This window comes from Schistocerca gregaria, chromosome 2 (assembly GCF_023897955.1).
Source record: "Schistocerca gregaria isolate iqSchGreg1 chromosome 2, iqSchGreg1.2, whole genome shotgun sequence".
Taxonomy (NCBI): domain Eukaryota; kingdom Metazoa; phylum Arthropoda; class Insecta; order Orthoptera; family Acrididae; genus Schistocerca; species Schistocerca gregaria.
Window position 1 is genome coordinate 923,474,650 of NC_064921.1, and position 25,243 is coordinate 923,499,892.

At 43.7% G+C, this 25,243-nt stretch overlaps 1 protein-coding gene across 1 annotated transcript in view; it reads right to left on the minus strand.

Annotated features, from left to right (window-relative positions):
- The window catches only part of LOC126336055 (glutamate receptor ionotropic, kainate 2-like), a 92,415-nt gene extending 72,750 nt beyond the window's left edge, over positions 1 to 19,665 (minus strand). The window contains exons 1-2 of the mRNA XM_049999535.1: positions 19,396 to 19,665; positions 3,915 to 4,257 (exon numbers count right to left, since the gene is read on the minus strand). Coding sequence (XP_049855492.1) covers positions 3,915 to 4,257; positions 19,396 to 19,665 — 613 coding nt within the window. The remainder of the gene's footprint in view (positions 1 to 3,914; positions 4,258 to 19,395) is intronic.
- Between the last annotated feature and the right edge of the window lie 5,578 nt (positions 19,666 to 25,243).

Sequence of the window (25,243 nt, forward strand, 5' to 3'; positions counted from 1 at the left end):
CTGTTCTTTGCAGCTGCGGTCAGTGTTTTGAATAGGTATATGTTGGAGTTAGGGAGAGATGGGGGCGGGAGGAGAGGAAGGAGAAATGGAGTGAGTAAACGAGGAATCTGGTGATGGGAATGTCATGAGTTCAACAAAAGTGGCCGTGTTAAAACTATATAATGTACAATTACTAATAATACTCTTTGGAAAACTAATAGTGTAGAACAAAGGGTATGTACAATTTATAGGCATCAGATAGTAAAATTATAAATTCTGGAAGTAAATAGTGTAAATGTTTTTCGTTCAAGTAGAAAAGGTGTACTCCGAAACAATGGATGGGTAAATAGTGAAAGACAAAATGATTGTAAAACTACAGAAGTGGAAATATTTATTATATTCCCCGCAGCTGCAAAGCATAGTAATCTGTTACCTGGTTCTGAGAAGGCAAGACTGGCTTCAGCCTGAAGTACTTTGGTAATTTCTACATTTATGGAAAATTCTCTTCACTTAAACTTCTTGCTAAATATTAGGTAGTACGCATTTAATTTTACTTTGTCTTAGATCTGAAGGTGATCGCGAGTGATCGAAACATTTCATAAGGGGAGGCGATGGCAGAAATAATGAAAAATTTAAAAATTATTTTTATTTGCATATTTGATAGTAAATATAATTGAGATTATTATCCCAAATTTTTTCCTTGTACTTCGAACTACAAATGGCATAAAAAAAGTTAAAACCCTACGTAGTGTAATGGGCCAAGCTCGCTTTTCAATGTACTAAATGGAGGAAAAATCTCGTACATAACAGCAGTGTTGTAAAGAACGCTGTGGAGCCATTTTACGGTTCAATCATTGTGGTATAGAAGGCTATGGAATGTTGTAAACAAGTTTTGTGCTGTTGAGTGGAATTTGAGTGACAATTGATTTATTGTGCCATTCTTTATGCAAGGTTGAATCTGTTGATCCCATTTTACAATGCCTAGGCCTGGTGAAGTATTTAGAAAATGTAGTAAGTCCTGTATTTCCAATATAAAGCGAAAACTGACATTGAGGTTATTGTCCAGCCTGATGATGGAAACATTAGCTTGTCTCCAAGTGCATCTAAAATAAAACCTGGGACAGAGGTTGTGTCAGAAGAAAAAAATCATGACAGAAATACAGTTTTCAGAATTGTGGATCTGGAAATGCTGGCAGAAGCATTTAGAAAAGCCTGCAAGTGGAGGATATGTGGATTGGGTTGATGATGAAAAGAGAGAGGGTTTGGATTGCACATTGCACATTTTGTGTCAAAACTGTGATGCTGACATACCATTCAAGACATCAAACGTCAGTAATAGAATCTATGAAGCCAATATGAGATTTGCTTATGGACTAAGATATATAGGGATTGGAAGAGATGGTAGAAACCCCTTATGTGGTATTATGAACATGCCCGGTCTTCCCCTAAAATTTTCTGCAATGAATACTTCTCTCCTCAATGCAGTTGCAGAAATAAGTGAAGAAAGCATGAAAATGGCAGTCCCATGGGCAATTCAAGAAAATTGTGAAGCAACTAATAGCAACTATATAGCAGTTTCCTGTGACAGTTCTTGGATGAAGAGGGGGCATACCTCACCGCGTGGAGTTTCAAGAGTCATCAGTGTCGACACTGAAAAAGTATTAGACTTAGAGGTGATGTCTAAATATTGTTCTGCATGTTCCTTGCACAAAAATATATTGATGCAGGTAAAGAAACAGAATGGCTAGAAGCTGTTTGTTGCAGAAATTATGCAGGCTCCAGTGATTGGATGGAAGCTGCAGGTATGAAACTCATTTTCCATAGATCATTGCAAATGAATTTCATACCTGCAGCTTCCATAGATCTTTGCAAGGAGGTATTGAATAGAATTGGGGAGAAGTTTGTGCCACAGTTTGACTAGAAGAAGGGATCGGTTGGTAGGACATGTTCTGAGGCATCAAGGGATCACCAGTTTAGTATTGGAGGGCAGAGTGGAGGGTAAAAATCGTAGAGGGAGGCCAAGAGATGAATACAGTAAGCAGATTCAAAGGGATGTAGGTTACAGTAGGTACTGGGAGATGAAGAAGCTAGCACATGATAGAGTAGCATAGAGAGCTGGATCTGACCAGTCTCAGGACTGAAGACCACAACAACAACACATCTTTGCAAAGTATGGAGTAAAATACGTACAGTATTTACGAGATGGAGACTCTAGTGCTTTCAAGAATGTGGTTGAAAGTCACCCCTATGGATAAGATTGCACTATTGAGAAACTGGAGTGCTTAGACCGCATTCAGAAGAGGATGGGTGGACGACACCGAATACTTGTTGCAGACAATAAAGGCAAGCTACTAGAGGATGGAAAGCCACTGTGAGGTAAAAACAGACTACCAAAGAAGAGAATTAAGTGCTTACAAGTATGTTATGGTGCTACAATTATATGTAACCTCACAAGCTTGGATAGTATGAGGAAAGAAGTATGGGCCATTTGGTTTCATTACTTGTCGACAGACACTACACGTCAACATGGCCTCTGTTCTAATGAATGGTGCAAACTTTTGAAAAGTAAGGAAAGTGGGGAAGCTTAAACCCATAAAAATAACCTTACTTATGAGGTTTCAATGGCCACTAAACTAATCTTTAGAGCTCTGGCTTCACCAGAACTGCTAGAAAAATGTCTGCATGGGAAAACACACAACCAAAATGAAAGTTTCAGTGCTCTTATTTGGAAAAGTTGTCCAAAGACTGTGTTTGTTTCTAACTTGGTGGTGAAGATTTTTGTTTTGGAAGTTGCAGGGGTGTTTAATGATGGGAATGTGGCAAGACTACACATACTCAGCAAGTTGGGCTTTACACCTGCAGTCTTCACTGAGCAGATACTGCAGATCATTGATACGCAAAGAATCTCGAAGGCGGAGACTTCAGTCCAGAACATGCAAAAAATTGCTGGGCAAAGGAACAGAGAAGCACAAAGAGCTATAGAGGACGATGAGGAAGAAATAGATTATGGATATGGGCAGTTTTAGCTACGGTACGATAGGATTTTTTTTTTTTACATTTTATCCCAAGTTTCAGATGGCTCTGAGCACTATGGGACTCAACTTCTGAGGTCATTAGTCCCCTAGAACTTAGAACTAGTTAAACCTAACTAACCTAAGGACATCACACACATCCATGCCCGAGGCAGGATTCGAACCTGCGACCGTAGCAGTCGTGCGGTTCCGCACTGCGCGCCTAGAACCGCGAGACCACCGCGGCCGGCATCCTAACTTTAAAACGATTTTTCTGCAAGTTAAGGTTTTCTACTTGTAGGAAAATATATACCAGAAACTACTGGAAGGACTGCAATGAAATTTGGCACACCTATTCTTTTACTTTGAAGCAATATTTATGGGGAACAAAATTTTAATCGAGACAATATACATAGTTTTGTGGTTGATAATATATTGAAAAGTTTGCTTGTAAAAAATGTTCGAATCCAAAATATCACAGAAAATAATAGCATTAATTTACGAAAAAGTTACTGGACTTAATTGTACACCTATTAGTGAAGATTATTTTACCATTAAAAAAATTTGACAAATTTGTCTCGAAATTATGAAAAGGTGTACCGTAAAATAATAATGTAACAAAAAGTTCAAAATTATCTCACTGCAATCAAAAATTCTGAATTTAAAAAAAAATCATATTAGATCTCTGTACATAAGCGTGCTAAATTTCAATGATATTGAACAAAAAATGGCAAATATAGGGATTTACAAAAATATCAGTGCAAGAGGGTCCCCTAATTTGATAAATATGTGCAACTGATACGGAGCAATAAGCTTGAATTATCTTAAATATGAATACAGGAGCTGAATCTCCCAAGAGGATTGTATTAGCTACCGAGTAATCGATCTAGTTTATCGGAAAATCAAAGGGGAACTGGAGCTCACCGAGCAGCCAGCTGGAGACCATCCTGGCTGAGTAGAGGGCGGCGGTGGCGAGTATGACGGAGGCCCAGACGGCGGCCCAGAGGAGGGGCGAGAAGGGCAGCACGGGCACCTGCCAGCCGGGTTGCAGCAGCGGGCGCGGCGCCATGCAGGTGAGGCCAGCGCGCACGTAGGGCCGCGTGTACTCCACGAAGTGGTACTCGGGGTACCAGTGGTAGACCGCCGCGTACCCCGCGTCCGCCTCGTCCATCGCCACGGCGCCCAGCAGGCCGTTCCCGGAGCCGTTCGGCCAGATCGCGCCCCACTTGTCCTCCTCGCAGTCCACCACGCGCCACGTCGCATTCTTCTGCCGAGGGACCACAAGAGACTGTTGGAAGCTTATGCGGCTGCAGTGGTTCACAGTTCCGATATTTACAGTTTTCTGGTAACTCAGTACGAATACATGAAGTACCACGGAGTTATGATCCGGCTGCACACCCGAGGAGAATATTATCAATTATTAGGCCGGGAAAGCCTTCGTAATCACATAGTAATTTATGTCTGTTTTCCTTATTTGTCATTCGGACAAATTTCGCCTAAGTTTGGTGCTAACCAATACTCGCATCTGCGCACTGTCGATCATCAACTTATGTGCAAGTGATGATGATGATGATTGGTTCGTGGGGCTCTCAACTGCCCCGTTATCAGCTCCCGAGCAAAGTTACAATATTTACACAGTCAAATTTTTTTACTAAGTCCCGTCTGGGACTGTCACGGATGATGATGACATCACGAAAACCCAGTCCCCGGGCAGAGAAACTCTCCTACTCGACCGGGAATCGAAACCGGGACCCTGTGATCCAGAGGCGGCAACGCTAGCCATTAGACCATTTTTTAAACATTTGCTCAAATTTGTAATGAGAATAGAAAGAACAAAGTATATGTCATTTCCAGGCTGCCGTTGCGCAGTTTAAGAAATGAAATGTTTTCTTGAGTTCTTTTCCTTGCCAAGTAGTAAACAGAAAATTTTATGGTGCAAAAAGGACTACCACTTCATTGTTGAAGGAAAGTTGCTCCGCTGCTATGTGTGAGAAGGAAAATGTTGAAACAAAAATGCGAAAGACAAAATGCCTTCTGCATTGGTAAGCGTCTAATATTACCTTAAATTCCAACAAGAACTGAAGTCCCAGGAAGCAACTAGGATTCATACATACAGATCAGTGACAATCTCTGCTATCCGAAATATAGGATTTGATGTTTTTAACTGTTAATTGTGATTTTCAACATATTTTCAAGTATCCTGCTGTAGTCACAATGTAGGCTCACTTTACGGCGCTCAATTTCGATGTAAGAATAATAATCTAGGAAAGTAGCATGCCTATTCTGCATAATAAACGATGCTCTGTGGCCCATGATCCACGTTGCAGCGGTGTTTTTTGCTCGTGTATATCTCAGTTTTTGTGGCTGAATGATATCTAAAAGGTCTACACCACTGGCCGTCGTATGGTCTATTACCGATAATCGTTGACGAAGAAATGTTGTAATTTCTTCGTCATGTCGGCACGTGAGCCAATGAATAGGCGTGTCGACTCTTCCGCATGCGTCACAGTTGGGCGTTAGATGAAGGCCTATCTTATGTAGCTTTTCATTCGTTGCTATTTTATCGTTGACTGTTAGAGACCAGTCGGCTACGACGTGTGATGGTAACATGTCGCTGTGCATATTCCGCAATACTCTACTCCAATGTGAATGTGGATGTTTTTCTTCGAGACGATTTCTGTGGTTTGCTGTCATGGGAAGGTCATAAAGTTTGCTGTTCGTCAGGCTTCCGTCATCGACGATGTTGTGTCGAATGTAGCTCATTTCCATGGTGTATAGTCGCACAAGTTGGCATGAAAGTGGAATGCCGGTGGTATTAACGGGTGGGTCAAGGCTATCAGGCTTCCACCGCTGAATGAGGCTTGTGATGATACTTGTCCTCCGGGTACGAAACTCCTTCCTGATGCGATTTCGGAGCAGGGTGACAAATTTTTGGTGTACCTTAATGGGGTTAAGGCCACCTTTGGACGAAGGTAAGGATAAGGTATCGAATTGAACTTTGAAAATGTGCCCCCTAAAAAGAAAACAACATAACGCTTGTTGTATACTCTTGGCTAGATGGTCGGAGATAGGAAGAATTTGCGCCTAATAATTCATCTTACTTGTAATGGCGATCTCTATGATCCTAACTTTCGGTAGTATGTTCAAGTCACGGTCTGAGTGAAGTATCAAAGCACCACGCAACTTATTAAGCTCATGTGAGCAGTTAGGAATTTGTCTGGTGTGGCCTCAAAGGTAACACCGAGAGTTGTGTGATAATCCTTGGCCTTGCACCAGGTAACATGGGATATGTCTCCGATACCGCCTCCGATCTGGAAAGCTGTGGTTTTAGTTTTATTTAATATTGCTTCTGAATGAAACGTGAATGTTTGTAAAAAGAGTTTCTGCTGACACAGTTACGCATACAGGGTGTTACAAAAACGTACGGCCAAACTTTCGGGAAACATTCATCACACACAAAGAAAGAAAATATGTTATGTTGACATGTGTCCGGAAACGCTTACTTTCCATGTTAGAGCTCATTTTATTACTTCTCTTCAAATCACATTAATCATGGAATGGAAACACACAGCAACAGAACGTACTAGCGCGACTTCAAACACTTTGTTACAGGAAATGTTCAAAATGTCCTCCGTTAGCGAGGATACATGCATCCACCCTCCGTCGCATGGAATCCCTGATGCGCTGATGCAGTCCTGGAAAATGGCGTATTGTATCACAGCCGTCCACAATACGAGCACGAAGAGTCTCTACATTTGGTACCGGGTTGCGTAGACAAGAGCTATCAATTGCCCCCATAAATGAAAGTCAAGAGGATTGAGGTCAGGAGAGCGTAGAGGCTATGGAATTGGTCCGCCTCTACCAATCCATCGGTCACCGAATCTGCTGTTGAGAAGCGTACTAACGCTTCGACTGAAATGTGCAGGAGCTCCATCGTGCATGAACCACGTGTTGTGTCGTACTTGTAAAGGCACATGTTCTAGCAGCACAGGTAGAGTATCCCGTAAGAAATCATGATAACGTGCTCCATTGAACGTAGGTGGAAGAACATGGGGCCCCATCAAGACATCACCAGCAATGCCTGCCCAAACGTTCGCAGAAAATCTGTGTTGATGACGTGATTGCACAACTGCGTGCGGATTCTCGTCAGCCCACAAATGTTGATTGTGAAAATTTACAATTTGATCACGTTGGAATGAAGCCTCATCCGTAAAGAGAACATTTGCACTGGAATGAGGATTGACACATTGTTGGATGAACCATGCGCAGAAGTGTGCCCGTGGAGGCCAATCAGCTGATGACAGTGCTTGCACACGCTGTACATGGTACGGAAGCAACTGGTTCTCCCGTAGCACTCTCCATACAGTGATGAGGTCAACGTTACCTAGTACAGCAGTAACTTCTCTGACGCTGACATTAGGGTTATCGTCAATTTCCCCGTCCATTTCAGGTGTCCTTGTCGTCCTAGGTCTTCCCCAGTCGCGAGTCATGGGCTGGAATGTTCCGTGCTGCATTTGTAAACATTACACTGACTGCAAAACCACGTTCGTGATGAACACTAACCTTTTGTTGCTACGTACTGATGTGCTTGATGCTAGTACTGTAGAGAAATGAGTCGCATGTCAACACAAACACCGAAGTCAACATTACCTTCCTTCAATTGGGCCAACTGGCGGTGAATCGAGGAAGTACAGTACATACCGACGAAACTAAAATGAGCTGTAACATGGAAATTAAGCGTTTTCGGAAACATGTCCACATAATATCTTTTATTTATTTGTGTGTGAGGAATGTTTCTTGAAAGTTTGCCCGTGCCTTTTTGTAACACCCTGTATATCGTCAGCACAAGTAGTGCATGGGATAGTGACAGATGCGACGCTAAGCCCGATCCCACTATACGCTAAGTTGTTCAGTAGCAGTTCTACTGCAATGGCGTACAATATCATTGACAGAGGACATCCTTGGCGGATGGATTGCCCAATGGAAACTTCTTCTGTAAGGTGACCATTAATGAGAATCCGTGAAAAGGCGTTTGTAGTAAGTTTGCGAATTAATTCTATGAGATCAGGTCCAAATCCTAGTTTCTTCATACTTTGAAATAGGACCTCATGACGTACGCTGTCATAAGCCTTCTCAAAATCTACAAAGATCAGGACGCCCTGTCCTTTGGTTTCAGCATATGAACAGATGATGTCCTTGAAATCGCAGGAAGCTGAGATTGCACTTCGGCCATCTACTGCACTGTACTGGCAACGGCCTAAAGCCTTGTACATAATGGTATGCATCCGTAACTTATTCGATCTGGTAATGATTTTGAAATCGGCATTCAGGAATGTGATGGGTCGCATATTTACGACCTTCCTGCTGTTACCTTTGTCGGTAAGGGAAAGGTGATACCTTCCGTAAATGCCTTGGGTATGACTTCCAGGTGCCAGATTTCATTCGCTATCTCGAAGAGTGTCGGACGGAGGAGGTTCCAGTATCGCTGGTAAAACTCAGCGCTGAGACCGGCGGATCCTGGTGATTTTCCTTTCTTAGCACTATGTACCGCCAGTCGGATTTCGTCCTCTGTGAAAACAGATTCCAGATTTACATTGTCCTGTTGTGTCATGCGGCAGCTCAAGGTACTAAGAAAATCGTCGCACGAGTATTCATCAACAGATTGCTTCTTGTAGAGTTGACTATAATAGTCGTAGACGTGCGAGATGATGTCACCTTGCTTCGTGATGGTATTCTCAGCGTCATCAACGAAGGCTTCAATCAACATGGCTTTACAGCGTTTCGTCGTTCTCAGGATGTGGTACAGAGAGGCCCGTTCTTTGGCGGTAACGTCTTTGGGGTGGGCTCGCACGATAGTGCCATGCATTTGTTTGCGTTGTATCGCCGTGATTTTCGCTTTATATCGTTTGATCTTTACATCGATGTCGCGAGAAGGAATGGTAGTGCGACTGTACAGTTCTCTCAAACAGCGATAATAAAATTAAATGGTCTGTTTCTGCCAAAAGCTTTTTTGTCGGGCGTAGCTCATGAGGGTGAGGCGTAATTTAGGCTTGGCACACTGAATCCACCACTGTAGAACACTAGCGCAACGACGTCGGTGCCGCTGGAGCTGTTGCCACTTTATGACGTTATGTTCACCTCCTCTTCAAGTTGGGCATCCTGCAGAAGGCTGACATTCAATTTCCAGTGGCCTTTCCCACCGTAAATTTGCTGGCGTTGCAGGTTAAGGTAACACTTTTATGCGCAATGGTTGGAGATGTTCAAATGGTTCAAATGGCTCTGAGCACTATGGAACTCAACTGCTGTGGTTATCAGTCCCCTAGAACTTAGAACTACTTAAACCTAACTAACCTAAGGAAATCACACACATCCATGCCCGAGGCAGGATTCGAACCTGCAACCGTAGCAGTCGCACGGTTCCCGACTGCGCGCCTAGAACCGCGAGACCACCGCGGCCGGCTTGGATATGTTGACAGGAGCTATGTCGTACTTCACAATGTGTCGCTGGAGGGCATCGGACACATAGATCCTATCCAGCCGATTGGCAGAATGACTGCTTACGAAGATGTACACTACCCGCTCACCGTGCACTTGCTCCCAAGTATCTTGAAGACGCATGCCATGAACTACATGTTTAAGTTCGATACATCTGTTCGTGTTAGGAGTTTGGTCTCTGCCGTTAAGCACACAATTTAAGTCACCACGAAGGATGAGATGCGCACGATACGCGCTAAGAAGATTGGGAACCTCGTTTTTATAAAAATCTGAACGACCTCTCTTATGAGTGCTCCGTGAGGGGGCGTACACGTTAACAATCTGCACTCCGTTCACTCGAAGAGAAGTTTCACGGCCGCTAGGCAGCCGCTGCACGTCCGTAAAGGGTATACCGTCGCGCAGAAGCATGGCAGTGCCTACAGCATCCAGGATATTGATGTTATCAATAAGAACGTAAACGGGTACTTCTAAGACTGTGACTACCTCCTGTAGGAGGGCAATGTCAACGCTGGTACCATACAAGTCATCAGTTAGCGAACGGAGTTTCACCGCACTTTGAATCCTATTGACGTTAAGTGTGTTAATATTGTAGGTTTGGCTGTCGCATGATGGGTCAGAGGACAATGAGCGCTGAGTGTTTGGATCGTCCTTCTCGACGGCTTTGGTCCAAGCTCATTGGTAACGTCTGGAGTATGAGGCGAAACTGCAAAGCCAATAACGGGTCAGGGAGTGGAAAGGTCGCAGTGCGATGGTCATGCGCGAGAGCAGCTACTGCTGCATCTCCTCGTTCTGCTGTCACCACGGCTCATTGCTGTCGGGGTGCTGCGCGGTGCGCGCGCCGCCCTGCCCGCCACCGCCGGCTGAGTCTGTTAACGTGGTCGCATCCGCCTGACCACCACGCGGGGCTGCGACTGACGTCAGCGAGTTCCTGCGGGAGCGCTGCCGCAGCTGCTCGCTGCTCTGCTCGCTCTTCCTCTTAGCCGTTACGGTGCTCTGAACCCTCTCAGCGCTCAGTAGTGCCTTCAGGAGATTGGTTTGTTCACGAATGCATTCTGGCCTCGAAGTGTTCTCGCAGAGTACTGACCAAAAAGATTGAGGTCCAGTCTCGCTCCCACATTCTGTCATGTGTACAGGTCTCAAATCATCCGAATTTTCCTCTTTGCTACTATGCCCTTTTCTTCTCCTTCGGCGGCCTTTCTTTGTTTCTGATGCAGTTTCTGCCGATAGGGGTGGTTCAGGCAAACTAATCTGCACCCCCTCTTGCTTCTCACACGGCTTAGTTTCAGAGGTGGCTGGCGCATCGTTGGTATCCAGCGATAACTGTCCCGGCGAGGATGACGGGGCAGAATCGACATCCGTCCTACTGTGAATGTCTTTGGTGTTGCATTCCACCTAAACTGGCATATCCGCCTTGTAAACATGTTCCGGCTGCCGGGGTTGTGGTACAGTCCCCGCGACTACCTCACTCAATAACGGAGCCTTCCACTACCGTCTGCAGGACATTCCCGTGGAAGCTGAAATGGACGTCGACGTGTGCAGTTCATCCGCAGATGTTCTGTTGAATGGCTGATCGAACAGGAAGGGGTTGTCCAATGTATGTTACATGTGCGCGACAGCCGCCAATGACAGCATACGAAGGTATATGCTTCTTTAAGTCTGCACGTACACTTCGCACGCCGCTGTTAACTTGGTAGCGATATGAACTCGAGCATTTTTCATTGCTAACTGACAAAACAGCGCCGTACAGTGACAGAGAACGTGCAATCAGATCATTAGGGCACTTAGGTGGCACATTAAATACTCTGACGGTTCTCACTCCACATCTTGAAGGCACGATTTGGACATTACTAATACTGCCATCATTATGAGAGAATGGTCTCACGCCAGCATGCTTCTCAACGAATTTCTCATAAGTGTCACCACAAGCGAGTTAAATCCGTGTGGCAAGAGACTGTCCCTTAAGTGACTGTGCCAACCACGTGGTCCGGTGTACACCTGCTCACGCAGCTGTCATTTATATCGGTAATCTTCGGCAACTTCAGCCAAACGTTCGCGAAGTCTAGGGGCGTGCGGGCCACGCGGATAGGCCATGTCGTTGCAGGGTTCTAACAAGGCAAACTCCCCATCGCAGCCCTTCCCAGACTTAATGGTAAAATGGCCCCGTGGATAGCGCATCGAGAACTGAACGCAGATCACACTCGAAAACAGGAACAAGGGGCGCTAAACTGTGAAGAAAGAGGAAAAATAAAAACAGTGAACGCTGCAAGCTTAAGATGTGGAACATCAAGCAAATTGAAAGAACCACGGTGTCGTGGTTGGTTGGTCACGGTGTTGGACTGAAAAACGGGAGATACGTGTTCAAATCTGCCTCGTGCCCCTTTTTCTCTCCCAGAATTATAAGGATTGTGTCTGGTCATCGATGTGTCTGTTTTCCTCACGTAGTCCTTCCGAACTGACTATGCGAATGTAGACGAGATGTGGCTCAAATTCAAAGATATAGTAGCAACAGCTATTGAGATATTCATACCTCATAAATTGGTAAGAGACGGAACGGATCCCCCGTGGTACACAAAAAAAGGTCCGAACGCTGTTGCAGAGGCAACGGAAAAATCACGCGAAGTTCAGAAGAAAGCGAAATCCCGAAGATGGGCTAAAATTTACAGACGCGCGAAATTTGGCACGTACTTCGATGCGAGATGCCTTTAATAGGTTCCACAACGAAACATTGTCTCGAAATTTGGTAGAAAATCCGAAGAAATTCTGGTCGTATGTAAAGTACACAAGCGGCAAGACGCAGTCAATACCTTCGCTGCGCAGTGCCGATGGTACTGTTATCGACGACTGTGCCGCTAAAGCGGAGTTATTGAACGCAGTTTTCCGAAATTCCTTCACCAGGGAAGACGAATGGAATATTCCAGAATTTGAAACACGAACATCTGCTAGCATGAGTTTCTTAGAAGTAGATACCTTAGGGGTTGCGAAGCATCTCAAATCGCTTGATACGGGCAAGTCTTCAGGTCCAGATTGTATACCGATTAGGTTCCTTTCAGATTACGCTGATACTATAGCTCCCTACTTAGCACTCATATACAACCGCTCGCTCACCGATAGATCTGTACCTACAGATTGGAAAATTGCGCAGGTCGCACCAGTGTTCAAGAAGGGTAGTAGGAGTAATCCATTTAACTACAGACCTATATCATTGACGTCGGTTTGCAGTAGGGTTTTGGAGCATATACTGTATTCAAACATTATGAATCACCTCGAAGGGAACGATCTATTGACACGTAATCAGCATGGCTTCAGAAAACATCGCTCTTGTGCAACGCAGCTAGCTCTTTATTCGCACGAAGTAATGGCCGCTATCGACAGGGGATCTCAAGCTGATTCCGTATTTCTAGATTTCCGGAAAGCTTTTGACACCTTTCCTCACAAGCGACTTCTAATCAAGCTGCGGAGCTATGGGGTATCGTCTCAGTTGTGCGACTGGATTCGTGATTTCCTGTCAGGAAGGTCGCAGTTCGTAGTAATAGACGGCAAATCATCGAGTAAAACTGAAGTGATATCAGGTGTTCCAAAGGGAAGCGTCCTGGGACCTCTACTGTTCCTGATCTATATAAATGACCTGGGTGACAATCTGAGCAGTTCTCTTATATTGTTCGCAGATGATGCTGTAATTTACCGTCTAGTAAGGTCATCCGAAGACCAGTATCAGCTGCAAAGCGATTTAGAAAAGATTGCTGTATGGTGTGTCAGGTGGCAGTTGACGCTAAATAACGAAAAGTGTGAGATGATCCACATGAGTTTCAAAAGAAATCCGTTGGAATTCGATTACTCGGTAAATAGTACAATTCTCAAGACTGTCAATTCAACTAAGTACCTGGGTGTTAAAATTACGAACAACTTCAGTTGGAAGGACCACATAGATAATATTGTCGGGAAGGCGAGCCAAAGGTTGCGTTTCATTGGCAGGACACTTAGAAGATGCAACAAGTCCACTAAAGAGACAGCTTACGCTACACTCGGACGTCCTCTGTTAGAATATTGCTGCGCGGTGTGGGATCCTTACCAGGTGGGATTGACGGAGGATATCGAAAGGGTGCAAAAAAGGGCAGCTCGTTTTGTATTATCGCGTTATAGGGGAGAGAGTGTGGCAGATATGATACACGAGTTGGGATGGAAGTCATTACAGCATAGACGTTTTTCGTCGCGGCGAGACCTTTTTACGAAATTTCAGTCACCAACTTTCTCTTCCGAATGCGAAAATATTTTGTTGAGCCCAACCTACATAGGTAGGAATGATCATCAACATAAAATAAGAGAAATCAGAGCTCGAACAGAAAGGTTTTGGTGTTCGTTTTTCCCGCTCGCTGTTCGGGAGTGGAATAGTAGAGAGATAGTATGATTGTGGTTCGATGAACCCTCTGCCAAGCACTTAAATGTGAATTGCAGAGTAGTCATGTAGATGTAGATGTAGATGTCTTGGCAGCTGTCGTACTGTACATATAGAATATGAGTCATGTGGCAAGAATATATTACAGTCACAAGTAAATGTGATGAATAGTGAGAGTAGCTGTGATGCCTCTCAGAGAAATGAAAAACAACAATTGAAGCGGCTGTGAACTATGTTACAAAAAAGGAATGCATGAGACAAAACTTACAAAAACGGAATGCAAGAGCCATATGTAACATGTGGTACTTATGCAGTACAAATAGGACGAACATACGTCCGGAGATCCCTTCCTTAAACCTCACTGTTGCAAAACGGTCGTTACACCACGACACATAGACTGAGATTTGAATACAGCGAACAAACACGTCAATGTCCGGACGGACAGTTCACAATTGTGTGAAAAAAAATGAAGCACGAAGCAAATTTGAACACGGATCTCCCTCCTTCGCAATCCAACATGGAGACCACATGACCACGACGCCATGGCTATTCGAAGTTCCTCGATGTCGCATATCTTGAGCTTCGACTGTACACTGTTTCTATTTTTCTTCTTCTTTTTCATAATTGAGTACACTTTCTTCTCGTTTTTATTCTTGATCTGTATCCAGTTTTGTACGGCCTATCCACTGGGCCATCTTACCACTAGATCTGACGGGGTTCGATGAGGCCTTCCCTTGTAAGCACGAGTCCTGGTCACGTGACTAGGGCCTCCCGTCGGGTAGACAGTTTGCCGGGTGCAAGTCTTTGGATTTGACGCCACTTCGGCGTCTTGCGCGTCGATGGGGATGAAATTATGATGATTAGGACAACACAACACCCAGTCCCTGAACGGAGAAAAATCTCCTACCCAGCCGGGAATCGAACCCGGGCCCTTAGGATTGACATTCTGTCACGCTGACCATGTTTTTTTTTTTTTTTTTTTTTAGGTTCGGACCCGGGTTTTCCCATTCCCAGCCAGTTACCTTTTTTTTATATATACTGAAAATCTCTCTTTATTTGCTTCACAAACATTAATACACAAAAAATTACAATTCTTGAGTGGAAAAACCTGTCTTAAAAATCAAATGAGATATTTTCAAAATGCGACTCGTAAAAATGACATTAAATATCTAAAACATTTAAATTGAAAAAGACTGATGGCTGTTTCTTTCTTTACAATTAAGTCTCTGGATGTCTGAACCAGGAATGCGTAACTGCAAGATCACAATAAACTACAAAATCTGAAATAAATTAGCTTAAATTAAATCCTCTTTATCACCTATGAAAATAATCATAATAAAATATTCTTCTCAAAATTCTTCAATTTCTTTCCTCATCTTAAATAATCAGTAAATCAACATGTTCCAACTTCCTCAGCGTACAACTGCAATCTTACCACTTTTTTTAAAGCCAGTTACCTTAGCCGCTGCGCTATTTGTTTTCTTTATTTTATTTTATTTTATTTTATTTTATTGTATATTTTTCTCTATCAAACGTTTGTTTTTATATGGAAAAAGGCGTCGTTCAGTTACGACAAACAAATGTAGAATGTACATTCGTAGCAACAACAGAAACAAGAGTTCCTTCTAAACAATGAAATAGAATTCGAAACTAATAGTATGATGATAAATAATAAAGGAAGAAAAATGTAACCAAATCCGGCACGCCATTCCCTGTGCATGGCTCATCTGCGTACAGATTCCATGTTCCAAGTTGATAAAACATTTCGCAGCGTGTGGAGCTCCATGGCCCGGTACTCCCCAACCGTGAGGGGGGTTACCGAAGACACTGCGCAGATAGTTCGCAAATAGTTGTCGGTATCTGGGTGTACACTCAAGTGTGCTATTACTGCCCTGAAGAAATTGCCAGTAATCAAGTACCATCTTCTCATCATCTCGAAAGAGGTAGTATATGGACATGCCTTTAAACCATGTGAGAGCGTAAGTCTTCGCAGGTGGGAAATAAGTATCCTCTGGACAAAGGAGGAGCCGTGGCTCAATTGTGCGAGGCGCGATTCGTAGGTAGCAGGCGAGGATCATCTGCACTAGCAGCCATACCTCTAACGCCGATTCATATGTTAAACGGTGTTCGTCAATATCCACGAGGTAGCAACGTGGGCAAAGGGGGGAATCCGACATCCCAATAGCGTGCATCCTTTTTCGTGTTACAACCTTCCCGTTCACCACCTGGTACCACGCTGCTCGTACCCGCGTGGGGAGAAACGGCTTCTGGACCGCTCTCCACACTGCAGGCCATAGGGTGGTCGGGCTTTTCCTCTCAATCGTATTGCGAGGGATGGACCTTAGCAGCAGCCGGTAAACGTCTCTCGCCTTGGGAGTGCGAGTGTTGGGGAGGTCTGGGTGCACGTAACTATATTCAAGAATAAATGCTGAGAGGTGCGACACTGAGGGTGTAATGTGCGCAATCGTGACAGGTGGCAGAGGGGACGCCGGCAGCAATTCCTCTAACAGATGTCACGTAAGGGAAGCATCTTTGTGAGTCCACAATTTCATCATTGTGCACAAGTATAACGCTGTAGCTCTCGCTCGTACATTTATAAGTCCCAGTCCGCCATCACGCGGGGGAAGGGTGAGTGTTTCGTAGCGGACTTTGAATAGGTGTCCGGCGGTAAGGTAATATCCAAACGCTGCTTGCAGTCTGTGTGCCATCGCTGTCGATATCGGTAGGACCTGAGCCATGTGGATCATCTTAGTCGCCACGTGAAGGTTGAGGTATTCCACACGCTGTAGGAAGTCCAACTGTCGAAGTAGGTTCCGGCGAACTTCCGTGCGCATTGCCTGTAGTGATCGTGCATAGTCCATGGCAGCCGTGCGGCGCACATCCTGTGTAAATGTTATGCCCAAGAACCGGATCTTGTTGACTAGTGGGAGTGGGGCTAAAGCATCCTCCTGTAGACCTCTCCCAATGGGCATCGCTGCCGACTTGGCCACATTCATAAGGCTGCCCGCTGCCAATCCATAGCGATTGATCCATTGTATCACCGAGCGTACCTCGTCAGCAGATCGGACAAGTAACAGAAGGTCATCAGCATATATCCTGCAGTGAAATGTGTGATCCCTCAATGACATGCCCGAGAGCCTGTTTGTCAACCCTCCGACAAGTGGTTCGAGTGCGATCGCGTAAAGGATCATGGAGAGTGGGCATCCTTGGCGAACTGACCGTCGATTTTCTGTACTGGTGCGCCATAGTGATCTATATGCTGGGTACGGCACGCGCGAAACGGCCGAGTACGATGTAAACAACACGAGCGCTCGCTCCGCGGCAGGAACACAAACAGCGCGTCCTCATCGCAGCACAGCCAAAGGCCAACTGACCACTCAGCTACCAGGGTCGGACACGAGTCCTGGTGCTGCATTGTGGTGTTGGGCAGAGCAGAGGGTCCGATATTACAGTGCAGTTCGTGTGGTGTTTGGCGCTGGGGAGAGCAAAGGGTCTTAGAGTGCATTGCATGTGGTATTTGTGATGCTGTGTTTCTTCGTGTTTATCGGTCCATTTGTTTTTAGAATACTGACAATGATAAATAAATCTCATTGTCATAGCATTGACACAAAGCAGAATATTGAAATTTAGATAAATACTTAAAAATGTTGTTAGAGACGTGTCTGATGACTCGAATGGCTTAACAGGACTCAAATAGTCCTAAATGAGATTGTCACTCTACAGCGCAGTGTGCGCTGATATGAAACTTCCTGGCAGATTGAAACTGTGTGCCTGACCGAGACTCGGACTCGGGACCTCTGCCTTTCGCGGGCAAGTGCTCTACCAACTGAGCTACCCCGGTCCTCACAGCTTTTACTTCTGCCAGTACCTCATCTCCTACCTTCCAAACTTTACAGAAGCTCTCCTGCGAACCTGGCAGAACTAGCGCTCCAGAAAGAAAGGAGTCAAATAGTGTTACTTAACGTAACATCTTACAGAAAAAGAGGCCGACTGTCTAGGTGTGTATTTCTCTTTTGTGCATTACTATGCAGCATGTTTGGCATGGAAATGGCAACCCTCCCAAGAACTGTATTTGATATCACACAACCTAGTATTATAGGGGCGGCTCCGCTAAAGCGGTCGCGGCGTTGTATTTGTTATACGATATCTTTGGTTAGAAGTTGGTAGTGTTTATAGAATTCTGGTAGGGATAGAAACGTAAAATTTTGTGGTGGGAAGACTCACATACCTAAAAGGTGCCGCGAATGATGTAATTTGTTCCAGACACAACCTTAATCTCCCGTAAACCGTTTCGCTCTGACACACACACATAACACACACACACACACACACACACACACACACACACACACGCCTGCGGTGGAAAATGTCCTATAATGTCGCAATCATTTTGTGTTAACTAACTTGTAAGGTTTTTACGGCCTATACCGCTTTGAATCGCCATTACTGTTCACGACAGGTAGATCGCCATACGGAAAACATATAAATTTTTCCAACAACCTGCCCATAATAATGTCGCGTTATTACATGCAGGGCACTGGGTGCTGACATGGAAATAAACTGTAGGCATTGCAACTCGTTACAAATTTGAGTACACTGTCTGTGCTCCATGCTGTAACGTTGCGCTGCTGCTATTGGAAGCAACGTTGTTGAAATATACATTTATAGGCACAATAAATATCAAAGGCAAAAGTTATAAAACATTTTAATAGCAGTAATATCACTAACGTCCTTGGCAGATACTTGCTGGCTTCCTCCTGCTGCAAGTTAAAATGACTTTTTTGCTGTATTGTGAATGCAAGTGGCTACTACTGTTGCTACTGATGGTTCTGGGGGGCTGCCGGCACTCGTGCTGCTCAGGCAGTAAAATAGTATAAAATGCACAGGTATTTCGCTAGTACTCTCCTTTGCAGGCAACCTGCTTTCTCCAGTACCCATCCAAAGAACCAAAATCAGCCATCACCCTTCTCTATGACTGAGGGTGTGTCATCATTATGCCTACTGCGTGTTTCCTGCCAAGAAATCCTGAATCAAGTCACAGATTTTTATACTATCTCTTTCAATCGTACTTCGATTACTAAAATTATGTTAAGGCAAGAAACATTGCAACTACCTATTTTCCTAGGTGCATGACGTTAAGGGCGTCACTATACCATGTAACGTGCATTTGTAATAATTAATTTCTCGTTAAAGTAAGCAATAGGTGAAATTTTAGCCTAATTTCATGGAGACTCAATCTAAAATCTTAGGTCTGTCACACATTTGTGAAAACTAGTATCATATTTCATAAAGAAGGCAGCTGCAGCTTTTAGTCTCACATTGAAAACTATCTCACAAACGGCTCGTTTGCTGACCCGTGTATACTGGAACGCACTTTCTTCTCTTATGAACACTTTGAAAGGGTGTCACGTTCTGCTGTTAATTATAATAACTTCCGCTGTTGGCAGATTAATAGATAAATTGTTAACATGCATAACTAAGGAAGCTTAGCGCCACGTCTAGTGTCTAGCAAATTACCTTTTTGGTGAACTCAATTAGGATGCGAGTTTCGGTGCCATCCGCGGGGAGGGAACCTGTCTTGAGTACGACGTACGGAGGGTAATTGATTGTTGCGAAAACCATCTGTCGGCCCTGCAGGTCTGCAGTCCTGTCAGCGAAGAGGTCGGCTGACGGCGGCTCGAATCCACTTCCCGGCCGCCACCGCCCCACCACCACCTCGTCGCGCCACGTCTCTTCTCCTGTGAACTTTAGGGTCACCAGCTCGAAGCTGGAGACCGACGTCGACATGCAATGGTCAAGTGTGCCTGTACGATCAGAATTATGTCAGTCAAAAGCCGACCGAAAAACGTATTTTATCTCTAAGTTACTGTCCGAGAGCCTGAAGTGGAATGTAGCTCGCTGAAGTTAATTCATAGTATTTTTCACAATAATTATTAATTTTTTCGGTTTTTAAGCTTGTGAAGATGTAGCCGTTACTGATAGGCATTTTTTTCTGTTACTTCTCTCGCTTTCCTAGTTTATGAATTCATATCATTGATGCTGTCGCAAGCAGTGTTTGGTAATATTCCTAAAACGTAACTACAATTTGTTTATTTTTCTGTAGTGGATTAATAGGTACTCTTAGTATTACTCTAAATGGAAAGATTCTACTTTATTTTCTTTATTTTATCTGCATATATATAATATTAATTGTGATGTGAAGAACTCCTATGTAAATCGTAGAGATGAAAGCACAGAGGGCGGTAGCGAAAACACTATTGAACATTGTTATACAATGAGGGAATGTTAGTTAGTGTGTGTACGTGGGGGGGATTTCCGTTGCAGTGGGTAATGAAAGCTGAAGTCACCTTTATGAACAGAAAGATCTTACGGTTTCAGTATTAGTAAATGGGTTGTTTCTCAACCGGTAATGACAATGCTTACGCGAATAGGTGTTGTAGAATGAGATTTCCACTCTGCAGCGGAGTGTGCGCTGATATGAAACTTCCTGGCAGATTAAAACTGTGTGCCCGACCGAGACTCGAACTCGGGACCTTTGCCTTTCGCGGGCAAGTGCTCTACCATCTGAGCTACCGAAGCACGACTCACGCCCGGTACTCACAGCTTTACTTCTGCCAGGTGTTGTAGTTGGTGCTACCATCTGAGAGAAACTGTTTTTACATTTAACTGCTTCGCGGGGGCCGAGGTTCCATAAAACTGTATATCCTGTTTGTCTTATTAATAAACAATCGAGTGTTGAAGCCGTAACTGTCGCGGTGTACATACCTACTATTGGGCGTAAGGTGGAAGAACTTTCTTTTCTTTTTTGATCATCAGTCTTCTGATTGGTTTGATGCGGCCATCACGAATTCCTCTCCTGTGTCCACCTCTTCATATCAGAATGGCACTTGCAACCTACGTTCCCAATTACTCCTTCTAGTACCTTGGAAGTCATTCCCTGATGTCTTAACACATGTCCTGTCATCTTGTCGCTTCTACTTGTCAATGGTTTCCATACATTCCTATCTTCTCGGACGCTGTGGAGAACATCCTCATTCTATATTAAATCAGTCCACACAATTTTCAACATTCGCCTGTAGCACAACATCTCAAATGTTTCGATTGTCTTCTGCTACGGTTTCCCAACAGTCCCTGTTTTACTACGATACAATACTGCCCCCCCACCCCCCATGAACCATGGACCTTGCCGTTGGTGGGGAGGCTTGCGTGCCTCAGCGATACAGATGGCCGTACCGTAGGTGCAACCACAACGGAGGGGTATCTGTTGAGAGGCCAGACAAACGTGTGGTTCCTGAAGAGGGGCAACAGCCTTTTCAGTAGTTGCAGGGGCAACAGTCTGGATGATTGACTGATCTGGCCTTGCAACATGAACCAAAACGGCGTTGCTGTGCTGGTACTGCGAAGGGCTGAAAGCAAGGGGAAACTACAGCCGTAATTTTTCCCGAGGGCATGCAGCTTTACTGTATGATTAAATGACGATGGCGTCCTCTTGGGTAAAATATTCCGGAGGTAAAATAGTCCCCCATTCGGATCCCCGGGCGGGGACTACTCAAGAGGACGCCATTATCAGGAGAAAGAAAACTGGCGCTCTACGGATCGGAGCGTGGAATGTCAGATCCCTTAATCGAGCAGATAGGTTAAAAAATTTAAAAAGTGAAATGGATAGGTTAAAGATAGATATAGTGGCAGGAGGAACAAGACTTTTGGTCAGGTGAATACAGGTTTATAAATACAAAATCAAATTGGGGTAATGCAGGAGTAGGTTTAATAATGAATAAAAAAATAGGAGTCCGGGTAAGGTACTACAAACAGCATAGTGGACGCATTATTGTGGCCAAGATAGACACAAAGCCCACGCCTACTACAGTAGTATAAGTTTATATTGCAAATAGCTCTGCAGAAGATGAAGAAATTGAGGAAATGTGTGATGAGATAAAAGAAATTATTGAGGTAGTGAAGGGAGACGAAAATTTAATAGTCATGGGTGACTGAAATTCGTCACTAGAAAGAGGGAGAGAAGGAAATATAGTAGGTGAATATGGATTGGAGGGAAGAAATGAAACCGTCTGGTAAAATTTTGCACAGAGCGTAACTTAATCATAGCTAAACATAAAAGAAGGTTGTATACATGGAAGAATACTGGAGATACTAAAAGGTATCAAATAGATTACATAATGGTAAGACACAGATTTAGGAATAGGGTTTTAAATTGTAAGACATTTCCAGGGCCAGATGTGGACTCTGACCACAATCAACTGGTTATGAACTGTAGATTAAAGCTGAAGACACTACAAAAAGGTGCTAATTTAAGGAGATGGGACCTGGAGTGGGAGAGTTGTAGAGAGTTTCAGGGAGAGTATAAGGGAACAATTGACAGGAATGGAGGAAAGAAATACAGTAGGAGAAGAATGGATAGCTCTGAGGGATGAAGGAGTGAGGGCAGCAGAAGATCAAGTAGGTAAAAAGACGAGGGCTAATAGAAATCATTGGGTAACAGAAGAAATATTGAAATTAAATTGATGAAAGGAAAAAATATAAAAATGCAGTAAATGTAGCAGGCAAAATGGAATACAAACATCTCAAAAATGAGATCGACAAGAAGTGCAAAATGGCTAAGCAGGGATCGCTAGAGAACAAATGTAAGGATGTAGAGGCTTATCTCACTAGGGGTAAGACAGATACTGCCTACAGGAAAATTAAAGAGACCTTTAGAGAAAAGAGAGCCATTTGTATGAATATCAAGAGCTCAGATGAAAACCCAGTTCTAAACAAAGAAGGGAAGGCAGAAAGGTGGAAGGAGTATATAGAGGGTTTATACAAGGGCGATGTACTTGAGGACAATATTATGGAAATGGAAGATGAAATGGGAGATGAGATACTGCGTGAAGAGTTTGACAGAGCTCTGAAACACTTGAGTTGTAACAAGGCCCTGGGAGTAGATAACGTTCCGTTAGAACTACTGACGGCCTTGGGAGAGCCAGTCATGACACAACTCTACCATTTGGTGAGCAAGATGTATGAGACAGGTGAAATACCCTCAGACTTCAAGAAGAATATAATAATTCCAATCCCAAAGAAAGCAGGTGCTGACAGGAGTGAAAATTACCGAACTATCAGTTTAATAAGTCACAGCTGCAAAATGCTAACGCAAATTCTTTGCAGACGATTGGAGAAACTGGTAGAAGTGGAACTTGGGGAAGATTAGTTTGGATTCCGCAGAAATGTTGGACACGTGAGCCAATACTAACCTTACGACTTATCTTAGAAGAAAGATTAAGAAAAGGGAAACCTACGTTTCTAGCATTTGTAGACTTAGAGAAAGCTTTTGACAATATTAATTGGAATACTCTCTTTCAAATTCTCAAGGTGGCAGGGGTAAAATACAGGGAGCGAAAAGGCTATTTACAATTTGCACAGAAACCAGATGGCAGTTATAAGAGTCGAGGGGCATGAAAGGGAAGCAGTGGTTGGGAAGGGAGTGAGACAGGGTTGTAGCCTCTCCCCGATGTTATTCAATCTGTATTTTGAGCAAGCAGTAAAAGAAACAAAAGAAAAATTCAGAGTAGGTATTAAAATCCAGGGAGAAAAAATAAAGACTTTGAGGTTCGCCGATGACATCGTAATTCGGTCAGAGACAGCAATGGACTTGGAAGAGCAGTTGAACGGAATGGACAGTGTCTTGAGGATACAAGATGAACATCAACAAAGGCAAAACGAGGATAATGTAATGTAGTCGAATTAAATCAAGTGATGCTGAGGGAATTAGATTAGGAAATGAGACACTTAAAGTACTAAATTAGTTTTGCTATTTAGGGAGCAAAATAACTTATGATGGTCGAAGTAGAGAGGATATAAAATGTAGACTGGCAATGGTAAGGAAAGCGTTCCTGAAGAAGAGAAATTTGTTAACATCGAGTATAGATTTAAGTGTCAGGAAGTAGTTTCTGAAAGTATTTGTATGGAGTGTTGCCGTGTATGGAAGTGAAACATGGATGATAAATAGTTTGGACAAGAAGAGAATAGAAGCTTTCGAAATGTGGTGCTACAGAAGAATGCTGAAGATTAGATGGGTAGATCACGTTACCAATGAGGAGGTATTGAATAGAATTGGGGAGAAGAGGATTTTGTGGCCCAACATGACAAAAAGAAGGGACCGGTTTGTAGGACATGTTTTGAGGCGTAAGGGGATCACAAATTCAGCACTGGAGGGCAGCGTGGAGGGTAAAAATCGTAGAGGGAGACCAAGAGATGAATACGCTAAGCAGATTCAGAAGGATGTAGGTTGCAGTAAGTACTGGGAGATGAAGAAGCTTGCACAGGATAGAGTAGCATGGAGAGCTGCATCTCAGAACTGCAGTCTCAGGACTGATGATCACCACAACAACAACAACAATACTGTCCTCCAAACGTACATTATGAGACATTTCTTCCTCAAGTTGAGGCTTATGTTTGAAACTAATACAACTTCTCTTGGGCAGGAATGCCATTTTTGCCAGTACTAGTCTGCTTTTGGTGTCTTCCTTCTCCTTCCATCATTGGTTTTTTTGCTTCCTAGGTAGCAGAATCCCTTAACTTCGTCTACTTCGTTACCGTCAAACCTGATGTTAAGTTTCTCGCTGTTCTCATTTCACCTACTTCTCATTACTTTAGTCTCTCGTCGAGTTGCTCTCAATCAATATGTACACATTAGAGTCCTCACTCCATTCAGCTAGTGTCATAACTGTTGATTACTTTTACTGAGAATAGTAATGTTATCAGCGAATCTAACCATTAATATTTCTTCACCTTCAATTGTAATTTCACTCTTGAACCTTAGTTTCATTTCCATCATTGCTTCTTTGATGTGTGGATTGAACAGTATTAGAGAAAGACTACATCCCTGTCTTACACCCGATTTAATCCGAGCACTTCGCTCTTGGTCGTCCACACTTATTATTCGCTCTTGGCTCTTATATATACTGTATATTACCCTTCGCTCTCTATAGCTTACCCCTAATTTCGAACGTCATGCATTATTTGACATTATCAAACACTTTTTGCAGGTCGACGAATCCTACAAACGTGTCTTGAGTTTTGTTTAGTCTTGCTTCAATTATCAACCACATCGTCAGAATTTCCTCCATGTTGGCTTTATCTTTTCTAAAGCCAAACTGATCGTCATTTTTCTTTCCCATTTTTCTGTTTATTATTCCTGTCAGCAACTTGGATGCAAGAGCTGTTACGCAGATTGTGAGGTAGCTCTTGCACTTGTCAGCGGTTTTACTGACTGTGAATTTGCGAGTAGGGTAGTTATATGAAAATGTGGTGAACAGTTATATCGCGGTCGGAAATTGTCACGAACAGTGAGTGTAAAACGTACTGAAAC